Below are 14,326 nucleotides of genomic sequence, written 5' to 3'. Positions count from 1 at the left end.
ATTGCACAGAGATCCTGTAATCGAGCCCCCCGACCAACAGGGATCCAATTATCAAGCCAATTAATTGCAGATTCAGAAATGTTACTGCCAATAAATAAATTAAAAAAAGGTAAACAATGTCACCTAAAGACAAGACAGGGAGGACAGGAGAGCTGAAGCAGAAAACAGTCACTCCTCTGATTTCAGCAACATTGTGTTTTTACGAGCCCCAAGGTTTTAGAGTAGTTATAAATCTATGAAGTCAATTTAGTTCTATTTATAGCACTGAACATTTTCCAAGAGCTTAGCCACACGCTGTTTTTAGGGGGGATCTCCAAAACTAGAAAGGGAATTTATTCTTACTGCCTGCATGCACAGAAGAACAAATACTTCATCCAGCAAAAGGACAGAGGCTGAATATACAACCGCCAGCTTCACTCCACACCCTGCGCCCCCCCAGCTCCGCTTGAGAAAATCCAGATGGAAGCGAACGCTGCAATTCCTTCGGTGATCGGACAACGTATTTTTTTACCTGTGGTATACAGTACTGGGGGCCCTGAGGCATCGGGTAGGGCATTGGCAGATGATTAACCATCATGATGTGCTGGTTGGTTTGATACACCGCAGTCGGTGTCTGCGCACCAGGACGGATGGAAGGGCTGCTGTTCTGGATGGTAGCTCTTGGAGGCTGTATCTGCGGCCTCTGGAAAAACTAGGGCAGGGAAGGGAGAGAGGAGGGAGAGAAAACAAAAAAACGGGTCAGACTTTCTGGGAAAGAATTCGAATATCATTACAAGATTATCATTATATTACTACTTTTCAAAGGGTTGCCACGCATTCAGAAAACTGCAGGACGATTGCTGTTTATCTGTAAATAGCAAGATCATGCTACAGCTTTCCACGTTACGAGGTAGAAAAAGGTAAGAGATTTTAAACTCCAGTAACTATTAGTTTGTATGTACTGAATTATATGCTCAGCTTTCAGAGCGAATGTTAGAAAAATGATTTTTGTGCAAATGTATTTTTTATAAGGCGGGTTGACTGCCAAAACAGCCACCTTTATAAATATGCCAGGAAAATAAAATATCAAGGCAACTGTTCCAATACACCTCCAGAACAGCTAAAAAGCCAGATTTTTACAAAGGCCAGAGACACCTCAGATCAATCCTCTGTACAAAGTAAACTGGGTGATTTCTCTTGCCCTCTGTTTTCAGAAAGGTGGCAACCTCTTCCAGGGTGGCACCAAACTCGTCTACCACGTTTGCATGAAGTGATGCCCCACGCAGATGGACCAGGTCCAGGAAACCAAGCAACCCACTGGTACACGCTCCGTTCTCAACCCTTACGCGCTGGGAAAGGCATCGGCATCCAGGGTATGGAGCATTCATGGCACTGGAAGACCTGGCTCTGGAGTCTTTGCAATCTTGAAACTCAGTCGGTAAGATATGCATCGGACATTAATGCATTCACTAACGGAGTAATGATACAAGTGAGAAGAGACACTTATGCCATGCAGAACCAGGAGTTAAAATTACCTGTATAGGTCTGAATCCTCCCTTCAATAACGAAGCAAGAAAGCAGCAGGAAACAGAAAGAAAGCCAATGGAACAGCTTACAGATCAATAGGAAGGAATAGGATAAAACATGCACCCTAATTGCACACAATTCCAATCATCTTTCTATCCTGCTTTGACTAATCTCTTACAGAAACAGCAAGAAAAAAAGACAATGAACTGGTAACCAAGGACTCTTCTACCAGAATCCCATGGCAGGGGTCAGAAATTCTTTGTGAAAAGTTTTATATGGAAGTATAAAAGCTTAAATAAAAAAAATAAAAAAAAAAAAAAGAAAAAAACCCAACAAGCAAACCATGATTAACTGCAGGAAATATGATACTACAGAAAGACACTATGTTTACTCTGTTCCTAAAACATCAAACACTTTTCCTTTCTGGTCTCTTTCAGTGATACAGAGAGAGCAGCTAAAGCAGAAACCCTTCTCAAATCACGGATTTCCGTTTCTGCACCAAGACTGGAAGAATAAGAAACGCCACATCTTTAATTGTTAAGCAACAAAAATAATAATCATTAGGTCACCATACATCACATTGAACACTGCTGACTGATGAAGCACGTTGATGTAAATAACCTGTGAGCAACTGCATCATGAGCGGTGAGAAGAGAGAGTGGTATCCACTAAGGAATGAGCTGGGCCCATCTGCCTCGGCGTTTGGGAAGAATGGGATAGGGCAGAAGGAAGCTGTGATGCCTCTACACTTGACATGACAATGAGCTTAACATGGTCACTCTGGTGCTGCTAAAGACTTTATGACACCTAAGTTGCTCCCCAGAGCAAACGATTTCTTCCAGAAAGCCATGGATGACTCCCTCCCAGAAATCCAGATAGCATTATGATGAGCACAATGCTTTTATGCCCAGCCCTGTTAATCTGAACAAAGAACTGTGACCTGAACCAGCAGAAGGCAACTGTCTGGGGAGAAAAGTTTGGTAGCAAGGGTGCAGAAAGAAAACCAGGAAAGCAACACACTACCGTGCTCCCACATTAATACAAACCATGTGGCTGTCTAGATGTGGGGGAACTACACGAGTGTTGCATGAACCAAAGGCATATGCTGAATTTATGGCGAGAATAACTGGAATCCGCGATTCTTCAATATCCAAAGGCACCAGAAAGTGCAAAAGTCCTTTCTTCTTTCACTGCAAATCGCTGAATAATGATTATTTCTCCTCGCAACTCTGTACGCAGCATGAAAATGGGCTGGAGGGTGAAGCGAGACCTGCCTCTCTGCTGACAGCAACCACATGCACGGGGCAGCACAGAAAAGCCTTTGCTGCAAGAGACGAGAGTCCTCCACGGGTGCGAGCCAGACACGAACCCTGCACCCATAAAACCTGCTAGTAACAGCACTGAAACCACTGACAAAAAAATTACAGCCCCAGAAACTCCTTGCTTATAGATAGCTTTTCACTTCCATCGCTGGCAACACCACCATGGTAGCACCAAGAAGGAAAACCTCGGATGAGAGAGCTCGTAGGTTACAAAACCCAACCTCTCAAAAACACTCCATACTGCCCGCCCCATTGCAGAAGTAGCTCAAACTCAGAGATGGAGAAAAAAGAAGAATTTTGTTACTAGTAGCAAGACAGACGCAGCAAGAAGAAAAGCAGATCCATTATTCCAAGCAACAAGACCATCAGAAACTTTTGGAAGTGCCAACCAGAGATATCTCTGGCCGTTTGAATTCCTTTTAGCTATTCCACTTCCTGTAAGCAAAACTAAAATTCTCAAGGAAATCTGGTATCTTCAGGGCACTACACATCTGATTTGTATCTGGGTTTTACTGTTCAAAACAACTATCATTTGGCTGGCAAACGGTTTTACACTCCATCCCTGTTCGCGTCACTCCAAAGCTAAGCTAGCAATATTCAAAGTCATTCTCGAGATGTTTCGCTGTTCTGACTTGATTTGCCAAAAAAAATCATCTTTTTTGGAGGCAAGGTCAAACAGATGCCTGCACAGACAAGTATTTTCAAGTAATGCTAATGATGTCCCAGGGGAGAACACACCAGGCAATTAAAATCTGGTATATTTTGTCTCAATTTCTTTTAATAAGTGCAGGATCTGGAGCGGAACACATACAGGACCTGCTCAGGACCAGAATGAAGGTACCCTGGGCCACAGCAAGGCTTCTGATAGAAACCCTGTGTTACACCAACCCTTCCATGAATACTTCCTTCAACAATTAACATTAAGTCCTCCTATGTCTAACGATGGTCAAATTAGCATTAAAATTGCTATGCAGATGTTCAGCAACCAGCGAGGACCCGACTCCTGGTCCTCAGGTCACAATCCTGTCCCTTACATGTCCAGCTCTGCCAGGAAGAGATTTCTTGGATCATCCTGGAGTCAGAACTACTGGGCGATATGTCTTTGACTTTTTTCTTCCTAAGGTTGCTCCCCCGATACACTTAGAGAAGAGCACAAGTAAACCCCTCTCAGACACTGCTTCTATCAGCTGCCTTAAGCTCAACCCTTTTAGCCTGCTTGTTTAATAAGCTCTCATCATCTCAGCAGCCCTTCACCTACCTGCTCAAGGAAGTCTTTCTGGAAAATAAAAAGCAGAATTGTGCACAAGCTCCGGACAGGGTTTCCTCAGTGCTTCCCAATGCAGCAGTAATAAACTCCCTATCTCCGCTGGAAATAACTTCTGTGGTTTGTCTGAAAATTGCCTTGCACAGGTGGTTTCAGCTGATGAGCTCCCATTTACGGAGTAAAATCTTCTCCCTGGCACTGAAACTGAAGCATAAGGGCTCGCACCTTGCAATGCTGGATCGCACCCTGCTTCCATCCCGCCAGTCCTCCTCGCACAGCATCCTTGTGCTCACCACATTTTCAAGCCTTGTGCTCATTGTTTGCTGCAGACACATACCTACTATTTGTGTCAGAGTAATTAACGTTTATATTAAGGAAAATCACCACCAACCTCCTGCGTACCCCTCTCAGCAATACCCTGCCATTCATTTTTAGTCACTCCTTATATATATATACACACCTCAATATCCTTTTATTAACCATCATCTTCTCCTGCTTAATTTTCTTCCCACATGACCCTGTGTCAAAAGCCTGTTGAAGGCCAGCCAGATAAGAGGCTGTCATCTAGAAAAATCAATGATCAAAGAGAGCGCCAACCTCCCTCTGATAAACCACCACTGCATTTTAATTGATTTTCTATTTATTCCGTATTTCTAAGCCATCACTTCCAGTGAGATGTCTGTGGAACACTCCCTCCCTACTCTAAAAGATTCACTAAAAAATAAACTTGTGGTAAGAGTGCTGAAAACAAATCTGTGCTAAGCTCAGCCCATCGAACGCAACATGCATAGACACCCGTCTATTTTTCCTAGATGGGCTCAAGGCTGGCAGCTGCGATAGAGACACGAAGGCTGCGGAGAAAAGCAGCAAAAGGGAAGTTCAACGAGATGTCACAGACACTATCAAACTGTACATCCAGGCTCTCCGCTTCCATTAAGCTTTTAACACCGGAGACAGCCCTGTTAGTCATCCTTAGCCTGGGTCCCGTCAAGAAGGCTGGTGGGATAACCCGACCCTGACCTGGAAGCAGGAGAAGTCTGCACAGGCAAGACAGCAGGAGCCACGTTTCCTTGCAGACAGAAGCGGCACACTACGTTTGCTCTTTCAAACTTCAGCACAGGCACCTGGGCTCAGCTGAGGAGCTGCAGCTTTGAGATGTGAAGTTCTGCTGCCAGAAGCAGAAGCTACAGCAGAAAGTCCTCAGGTCCACATCTTGCTTCCCCAGCAGTCAAGTGCAGCCCTATGGGACCAACACAAGGCCTGTTTCCCCCGCTACATGCAGATTTTCCCTGTTTTATTATTTACTAAATGATAAAACAAGGGGCAAAACCCACCCCTTTTTGTATGCACCATGGGATTTAAAACTGGCAGCTCCTTTCCCCGCACGTGGATGAAGACAGGAGTGACCAGAAAGGCAGCCGTTTCTGATGGCTTTCTAACTCGAGATACTCCAAAAAGCTACGAATTGGTTAGTCCTGAGTCAGCTCAGGGAGTAAATTCCCGACCTCTCCAAATCACATGGCTTTTTAACAGCACCAGACAGCCAAACCCAGCTTTCTGTTGTATAAGCTCTACTCGAAAGAACTCCAGTAACCCCAAGCTAAAACTGGGACAGACTACACCAGCAACCTCAAACTAAATTAGTCTGCCATAACCAGTAAACTAATCTCAAATACAATTATAAAGTCAGAAAGGGAGCTATGACATTTCAGTTTATACTTGTTCTTATTTCTGTTTTTAATTACACTGGCCTCTTCTGAGCATCCATTTTAAAATAACCCATACGCTCCTGAAGTCACTTCTTAAATTGAGGGTTATCCTACATTTTGGATTTCAGATGAGAAGAAAACTGCTGTTTTCAGTTGTGCTTCATGAGGATCAGAAGCAACAAAGTGACTCAAAAACCTAACTTTGAAAGAAAAAACAACCAAGGATGCTTTGTGCATAAAGTGGGAAACAGAGCAGCAAGTCCAGGCAGGGTGGTAGCCAAGTCCGCTACAGCATTCTGAGAACACAAGGTGACAGTATTTTTAAATATACTGCCACAAAACACTCTGTAGGGTCCATTTCCTTTCTCCTATAAAATGAGTCTTTTCAGTGGTTTCTCCGTTGGCCATGTTACCAGAATCAAGGACTGCTGACACGCATTTAACTTGTCATCAGAACCACTGCAGCTATTTTCATTTCACTTCAGCCACCATTAATGCAGCATCCCAAATCTCATTCTAATTATTTTCTCTCAAGCAGGGTTTGACTATGCTTTCCATAGCATCGACTGGCTATCAACCACCCGGGTAGACATTCCCATCAGGAAAAAAAAAAGTTGCTAATAAAGTTCCCAGTCAATTTCAGGTGTTAAATCATGCTAATTTGAGTACTTTAAAGATCTAATAATTACAGCAAGTAACATTAAAGAACAATCCATTATTTGACTGAAAAAGACACGGAATCAATACGAGGCATATGTTAATAAAATCCCACTGGGATCGACACCGGAGTCGTTGCAAACCTCATCTCGCTGCCACCGCCTCAGAAGAGCACGTTTTTGCCACACACATTAACACTGCTGTGGTCGATTTACATATTTGGCACTTTTTAGGTTACAAAATCTCGGTCTCGAAGCCTACCGGCTTATGTTACACAATTTAAACGTGTCAAAAGTTTCCCATGTGAGAATAATTATTTACATTGGTCTCAAGCATCCTCTAAGTTTGGGATGAGCTCGCTTCAACAGCTGTGACCCTCCTGCGTGGGTCGGTGGCAGAAATCCCTCCCTCCATTCCCAATCCACACCACAGGCAGAAATTTTGGGATTAAGAGAGCTAAACCACTCATCTACAGCCCAGGCTTCTCCGTGCCTGCCCGGTTCCAGCGCTGATAGATAGAACTGGGAATAAAGCCTGAAATGTTTCTCTAACCGTGACAGCTTCTCTCAGATAATTATAAACAGACTTCAAATGTAACAGAGTCAAAAACTCTTAACTGCCACACTATTAAATATGTAGTGATAAAATCTGGAAAGCACTTGGAAATTACAAGTTTTAACCTGCAAGCAGGGTCATAACTGGGTCCAAGAGAAAGTTTTAAATCAAGTTACGACAGATTGGTGGTAGTCGTATCAGTAAAGCCACTAATTGCTGGAACAGTTTCCTCCAAGGCTGTGCTGCCTCAAGACTCGCGGTCCAAAATCTGCTTGCAGCGAGCTCAGTGAGTTTTATGAGAATATTAAATGGCTCACGCTGAATACATAATTCGCCTAGTAACAACCTATGAAAGAACTAACGAGTTGCTGATAGTGATGCATTTTTGGTATTGCATAATATAAACACAGCCCTGAAGTCAAGGCCAAGAAGAAAAATATCTAAACAAGATACTAATTCCATCATCCTGCAAACATTCCTCCACCGCTGCCTGTCAATGCAATCCCTGGCCACGCACAAAAATGATCTCTCTTCTCACACACGTGACATTTGCCATTTGCCTGCGAGCAAACAAGTGCAAATGCCTCATTCTACTTTTTAAGCCTTTTTTTTTTTTTTTTTTTTTTTTTTGCCTGCTCTGGAAGGATGCCTGCCTCCATGCTGCACTTTGAGGTGGAAGGAACAAAGATGATCGGGTTTTTTGGGTGTGAGTGCCCACTCGACACACTCACCCCCTCACCTCTACAGTATTAAACTGCTCATACTAACAGGACCGAAGTGAGAACAATATAATTCTCCTGAAACAAACCTTTTATGACTTAAGCCCCTGTCCAGACATCACTGGAGTTAAACGGATTTTTTATTTTTTATTTCCTATTAACTTGGTGGAAACAACCTGCTCCTTCCAAACGAAGAGAAAGAAGAGTGACACGGAAACAACCGAATCTGGGAGAACTTTCCTGCACTCATCATGCCTCTCCTCCTCTTTTCCACCTGTCAGCATCACCTCTGTCCCCTCAAAAGTTGCAAGAAGCAGCAAAATCAGGGGAAAAGGGTTTTGGCAAGGATGAATACAGGAGTTGATAAAAAAAACAACTTTGGAGACCTCGACTACATGGAAGGGACCTGTGTATCTGTCCTGGCGCTGAAGAGGTCCTCTGGGTATTCCCGTCACCCTAATAAGCACCGCCCATGAGTTTCACGAGCCAAAGCTATTCCTGATTTTCATTCTTCTTAATCAAGTGGTTCCTTACACAGTCCAAGTCATGCAACAGGAATACTACAAAGATTCCTAAATGTTTGGCTTTCACGAAGGAAGTAAAAAAAGTATTAAGTTGATGTGATGATTACAGATAACCAGGCGTATCACACAAGAAACTTATGAACTGGAAAATCATTTGCCTTGCTCTGAGTTTGAAAAGCAGGATTTTCTAGGGATGCAAACACTCGGTTCTCGTTGACATCTTCACCTCAGGCAACTCAATCCACCGACTAGTTTGAGAAATATTCGGCCAAGTTACTAGCCACTTGAAAAGGCAAGCAAATCTCACAAACACCTGGCAACAGTCTCTACAGGATCTCCTTTCCTAGGGAAACGGCGTTAAGTGGGGTGGTTAATGAGTGCGGTGACACCAATTGAGAATTAAAAGTGTTACTCTGCGTTGCAGGCAGCTTGTTAGCGGGGTTATGCACGTGCTAGTATCTACTAACAGAGCTGGTTTCCGAAACGAGCCTTCGTTCTTTGTTAGTGGGTGAACCACCTCCAACCACCCGCCTCCCCCAGCCAATTAGTTTAGGATGATAATGAAGGGGCAGGGTACTGTACCTGGTGATGGGCAGGTCGAGGCCCCGCTGCAAACTGAGGAAAGGCGGGAGAAACAAACACAAAAGGAAAGGCACAAAGAGTCAGAAACACCACAACGAAACCAAAATGTCACACTCTATGCAAAATAAACCCACAAGAAAAAAAAAACAAAAAACTAAACACACCAAAAAACAACAAAAACAACCACAAAACAGTCAAAAGCTTTGCTGCAGGACAGTGACAGACAGGTACTGAGATATAACGATGTGAACATCGCTACGGGGAAAGTGTGCTGCTCGAGAGCCAGGAGATACACAGCCAAAGCTGCTATTTTCAAGGCACTCTAGTGTATGGATGCAGGCATTCTTTATCCTGCCTGGGGAAAAAAACCAAACACCAGACAATAAAACCATAAACCAACTTAAAACAAGCAGCAGTGGAGATTTTTTTTAAACTGGTTTAAGGTGGAGGTAAATGGTGAAAGCAGCTGGACTCAGAGCCGTTCCAAACATTTGGTGGGAGCGGAGGATGGAGAGCAGGTAAGAGCCAGGTAGGCACAGCTAGTGTCCTGCCAGCGAGGGGGCCGTGGGCAATTCCCTGCAAGGCAAAGATCAGCAATTCTTTCTTTCCCCCCGCCCCCACCCCCCCCATAACAATCACAATATAACCCTCCTTAACGAGTCGGATTTGTCACCCCCAGCTGAAAGCGAAGGAGACAGGTTAACCCGTGACGTCCCTGGGGAGCTGAAGGCATCAGTGGTTGAGCTCGAGTGGAGTACAGGAGGTCCCGGTTCCCAGCCCTGAGCTCGGGTTACTCAATCACCTCCCACCCACTTGGGTTACACGAGGAGCAAAGTAATCAGAATTGAACATGCTCAGTAAACATTCAAAGCATTTTCCAAAAAGGAGCTGATTGTTAAAAGTAGAAATAAAAATGAATGCAAGAAATGGAAAATATAAATAAAGATGACGAGGTATCCTCTTCAAGAAGCCAAGTTAGGTATTTAAACCCTTAATTCTCAGTGTAATAAGGAGAGCACGACGACAGCAGATAAATCTACTGATGGCAGCTCCAATAATTACATGGAGCAAATGAAACTAGACCCCACAGTGGCTTTTTACCCACTGCATGCCTCTACCTGTTGCTGTCTGTGACGGCTCAGTAACTCAACACAGGTGCCGAAGCACACGGTACAGTCCATCCCTGCCGATTCACACTACAGGGACTCAGTGCATTTCACTTTCTGCCCGAGAAGAGTGATCAAAACTGGCTACTAATTATTGACTTTCTTAATGTGAGGTTTTTTTCAGTAAGAAAAAAGGGACCAGGGCTCACCTGCAGCCTTACCTCCCAGCTATTTTAATGCCATCAAACATGAGAAGCAATTTATAAACATTGACTGGTCCAGCTGATTTTCTCCTTTATACACATTTTAATTGTCTGTATTTAAGATTTCCAAATACTAGTCTACCAATACCAGTGTTTATATATTCCTTCTACCTTCGCCTCATTGTGACACTTGGATGAAAAGCCATAAAAACCTTCGGAAACGAGAAAATATGCACACATGGACTAGTTCTAGTACAAGAGTTTATAAAGAATGACCTGCACTGATTCACAAAGTAAGAGTTTCCCCATCTTGAAAGCTTTCCCTAAGCCTTAAAGAAAAAAAAAAAAAAAAAGAAAAAAAAGCAAAGCACAATCATCTTGTAAGACTAAAGAGCTAAAATTTTTATTTTCATAGCAACCGCAGGACAGAAGCACTCAGAGACTCCCAGCATCCTCCCAAGGCTCAGGATGTGAAGAGGACAGTGGCTCTGCTGATCGGTCCTACAGTGGTGAGAAATGGGCACATGGATGAGTCTCGGGAGGTGAACACGCTTCAAGTCCTTATTTTCCTAAAGGAAGAACTCCTCAAAATCAGTTTGTATGTCTTGTGTTTGAGAAAAGGGAAGAAAGCTTACCCTGGAAGGGCTGGCAAGCCTTTCCCACAGGGCTACACAATTCACACTATACACAATGAAAAAAAATGAATCAAAAAGAGAATGATGGGGTGCAAAAACCTCACGTTGCTTAATTTCAGGGCCTCTCTTACCACTGTTCCACAGGAAAGATTTGTTCTTAGTGTGTTTAAAACAAGAGCTGGAAGCTGTATCTTAAGAAGCTAAAAGTACATTCCATAGTGAAACGTAGTATGTGTTACAAGTTAAAAAAAACCAAACAAACAAACAAAAAAAACCTTCGAAGTTAGTGAAAAATACCCTAACCTATTTTGCAGTGGTCACCATTGGCTCTTGATATTTTTAATTTTTTTTAAATAATTCAGGTTGATAGGATTTATTCCTATGAGTAGCTGTAAGCAACAGAACAAACTGTAGTCACTGCTGGCTCAGATTAAACAGACACTTTGGTGGGTTTTTTTCTCTTTCCGATGAAGGTAGTAAGATAGAAAGGAAAATTTTATGAAACCTGGGTCCAACATTTCTGCCACCCGCACTCTTTATGGTCCTGCTCACTGCCTTGTGGACAACAGGGCATGTTCTCTATCTGCTGACGCTGAGCTGGCACACCTCAAGCCTCTGAAAATAACCACTTCTGGATCGCTCGAACACCCTTTCTGATCATGGGGGTTTTTGGCAGATATCCTAGATTTGGACAGTTAAAATCACCTGGTTCTCAGGGCTGGCATCGGCAAGAGCTAACGGATCATTTTCGGTAGGGCTGAACGCCTCTGATTTCATTTTCCTTCCCCCAGCTGGAGCTGCACTTTGAAATTCTCACTATTGGAGTGATGCTACGATGCTAACGGGGAGAAAACATGAAGCCAGTTGGATTGCAAAGGCAGCTGTCCTGGAAGGAACAGAAAAGCCTAAACTCTGCAATTGCCAATGGCCCTCGGATGCTGCTGAAACAGGATGGAGGAAACTCTGGGTGCTCGAGGAAGCAGGATTAGGATCAACCTCGTTAGCGCAACTGCCTATCTACCCACACCAGCCACCCCAGCTGTGTGACGGACGGGACTGCGCTATGGAAGCCTAGGGATGGCAAAGACATCCTGCCACCTTCCTCGTCCCCTCCTTTACCCTTCCCTCACCACCAAAAAAGACGGTTCAAAAATAAATTCAAAAAGAATAAGTAAATCGAGCCCAGAACAAAATGCAAGAGTAGTGCAGGAGCGGGCCAGTCTTGCATTTGTTTTGGGGTGGGGAGGTGGAATGAGATGTTATGGGTGCAGCTTTAGTAATGGGGGTGGAAATGGTGGCTAGCAGAGCGGATGGCAAAATCTGCAGACAGGAGAGTTGAAAAAAAACCAATAAAAATATAAACATGGCCGACAACCGCAGACAAATTCCTCCTCCATACCTCCTCAATAACGGGGCCAAAACCCTACAATTTGTCACACTTTTCCAGCCAAATTTCCTGAAGACGTTATCTCCTGAGCGACAAACCCAAAGTCGCCCTGGTCTCTGTCCTACGCCAGGTCAGACCCTCCCAGCTGCAATTCAACTTTGGACCTTGCTTTGCCACTTAACCTGGCAGAAACTGCCACAGTAGCTCATGCTTTTAGCAAAGAAGCAAAATCAGTGCATTTCTGTAGATCAGCCAACAAAAAAGATGTGGTAAAAAATAAATAATAAAGAAAGAAAGAAAGGAAGAAATAAAAACAGTGCCATCGGCACAATTGCCTGCAAGAAGGAGTACAGTTTGTTATATTGCTTACAATGCAGTATTTTATCCAGCCTCTTCCAGCCAGGGACCTGTAAACCGGACTCTGTTCCAAAACCTTCCTCCTCTTCCAGTTGTCTGTGCAATGTATTGGCACTGTTCTGCTGGGCTGTCAAAAAAACTGGTTTAGAGATGCAGCTCTTCAGTCAGGTTTTTGCTCCAGTTCTAACCATATAAACTTATTTGCGCTTTTCAACAATTAAAGGTAAAGAAGATGATTATACTTACTGAGAAAAAAAGGGGTTTTTACCATCAGTATCCTGCATTACTGATCAGAACGGGGGACTAAGGAGGTGGGGGGGATCCGGTTACAAATTCGCAGCTGTCCACATCACAGAAACTTCATCAAAACTGGTGTTAATTGGCTCGTTCATCGACACAGAGCTTAACGGGCCTCGGAACTAACCCTTCTGCAAATACCCTGGAGGAGAAACCTCCAGAAGTGGGGCAAGTGCATCAGTACGGCTGCACATGGGGAGGACGCTTGCCTCCTTGTATATATATATATATATACACACACACGTGTGTGAAGTGGACAAACAGAAGACTTCCGTCTCGGAGGCCTTCAGTTGCCATGCTTCAGCAGCGTTTATCTTATTCTAAAAAGAGAAGAGTGCTTGGAAGGGTGCAGTGGTTTTACGGGCAACCTGAAAGCGTTAGGACGCAGATGTGGATCGGCAAGAAGCGCAGGGCTTGCTGCTCCCTTGGCTAACTGACACCCGAGACATGGCGATGGTAAGCTACCCTGCCTCCAGAAGCTGGGCTAAGCACCTGATGCCCCAGGAGGGTCTCCTAGCATCACGTGGAACTGCGCTACGAGCAGAAATTCCCCCCAAAAGAGCCTGGTTTGGGGAACCAAAGTCCTACGATAGCACAGCGGTATTATAATACATACCAAAGGAAAAAAAAAAAATACGGAGGACAATCAAACCTAAAGTTGGATGAAAAAGGGGCTTACCACAAAAAGATGTGGGTACACAGAAGCTCTAGGTTAAATGCATCAGCACCCACAGGGTGCCAGGCAGTAAATGGTTAGAACTGATTCAGTGGCACTGACTCGAAGTAATGCCCAGAAGCCACTGGAGACTGAGTGCTGCTGCAGAGAATTGCTTTTGTTTACTCATCTTTGGTCTATCACTTTATGAAATATTTCCTTAAAGAGGGAAAAAAAAGAAAAAAGAAGAAAAAAAAAAAAAACGAAGAAAGGAGAAACGTTCTGGCAATGAATCTAAAGTCTAAAATAAAATGAACCTGAAAGCAACTATGCTAAAAATAAATTGTGTTACTTGAACGTAGATGAAAATCCCTCCATCGCTTCTTTTCTGATAAGCCACTTTAAAAGGAAAATTATCCTACCAGGACAGTGTCTGAAAAATTCAATCAAGATTTGCCATTTGGAATGTGCCTCCAGTTCAGTAAAACACGCTTTCCAGAGAACCGGCCGAGTGCTAGAGACACACACATACAAACGGTGAAACACACAAACGAGGAAGAAAGAACATCAGGTAATGGCCATATGGGCTCCCTTACCGGCGAGCGGGTCTGAGGCTGGGTGTTCATTGTCTGAGGGGCTTGAGGGTACACCAACGTGGTTGGAGCTGCATTCTGTCCTGAGGGGTAAGGAGCCTGCCAGGGAACAAGAAAAATCAATAAAAAAATGAGTGTATCAAATGATTCATCCCAAGAGATAGGAACTGAACACGTTATCAGACGGACTGCTGATGAACATTGAAATAAAGACAATATAGGTGACTGCAATGGAGGAAGCCTTCTCCATCAAGG

The 14,326-nt window shown here is 43.8% G+C and overlaps 1 protein-coding gene across 30 annotated transcripts in view; it reads right to left on the bottom strand.

Moving 5' to 3' along the window:
• Window positions 1-14,326, bottom strand: part of EIF4G3 (eukaryotic translation initiation factor 4 gamma 3) — a 148,313-nt gene that overhangs the window by 64,904 nt on the left and 69,083 nt on the right. For 7 of the 30 annotated variants that reach the window (XR_008731595.1, XR_008731594.1, XM_055706419.1 and 4 more), the window contains exons 4-8: window positions 14,075-14,170; window positions 12,540-12,653; window positions 8,839-8,871; window positions 1,515-1,535; window positions 512-691 (exon numbers count right to left, since the gene is read on the bottom strand). Coding sequence is in view for 28 of the 30 variants with exons in the window: in XM_055706419.1 (XP_055562394.1) it covers window positions 512-691; window positions 1,515-1,535; window positions 8,839-8,871; window positions 12,540-12,653; window positions 14,075-14,170 (444 nt within the window). In the remaining 2 variants the exon portion in view is untranslated. The remainder of the gene's footprint in view (window positions 1-511; window positions 692-1,514; window positions 1,536-8,838; window positions 8,872-12,539; window positions 12,654-14,074; window positions 14,171-14,326) is intronic. The other 23 variants (XM_055706403.1, XM_055706405.1, XM_055706406.1 and 20 more) reach the window with 7 other exon arrangements.

The sequence above is a fragment of the Falco cherrug genome, chromosome 3, assembly GCF_023634085.1.
Source record: "Falco cherrug isolate bFalChe1 chromosome 3, bFalChe1.pri, whole genome shotgun sequence".
Taxonomy (NCBI): Eukaryota; Metazoa; Chordata; class Aves; order Falconiformes; family Falconidae; genus Falco; species Falco cherrug.
The sequence above is the reverse complement of the archived record's forward strand: the minus strand, read 5'-3'. Positions and strand labels throughout refer to the sequence as shown.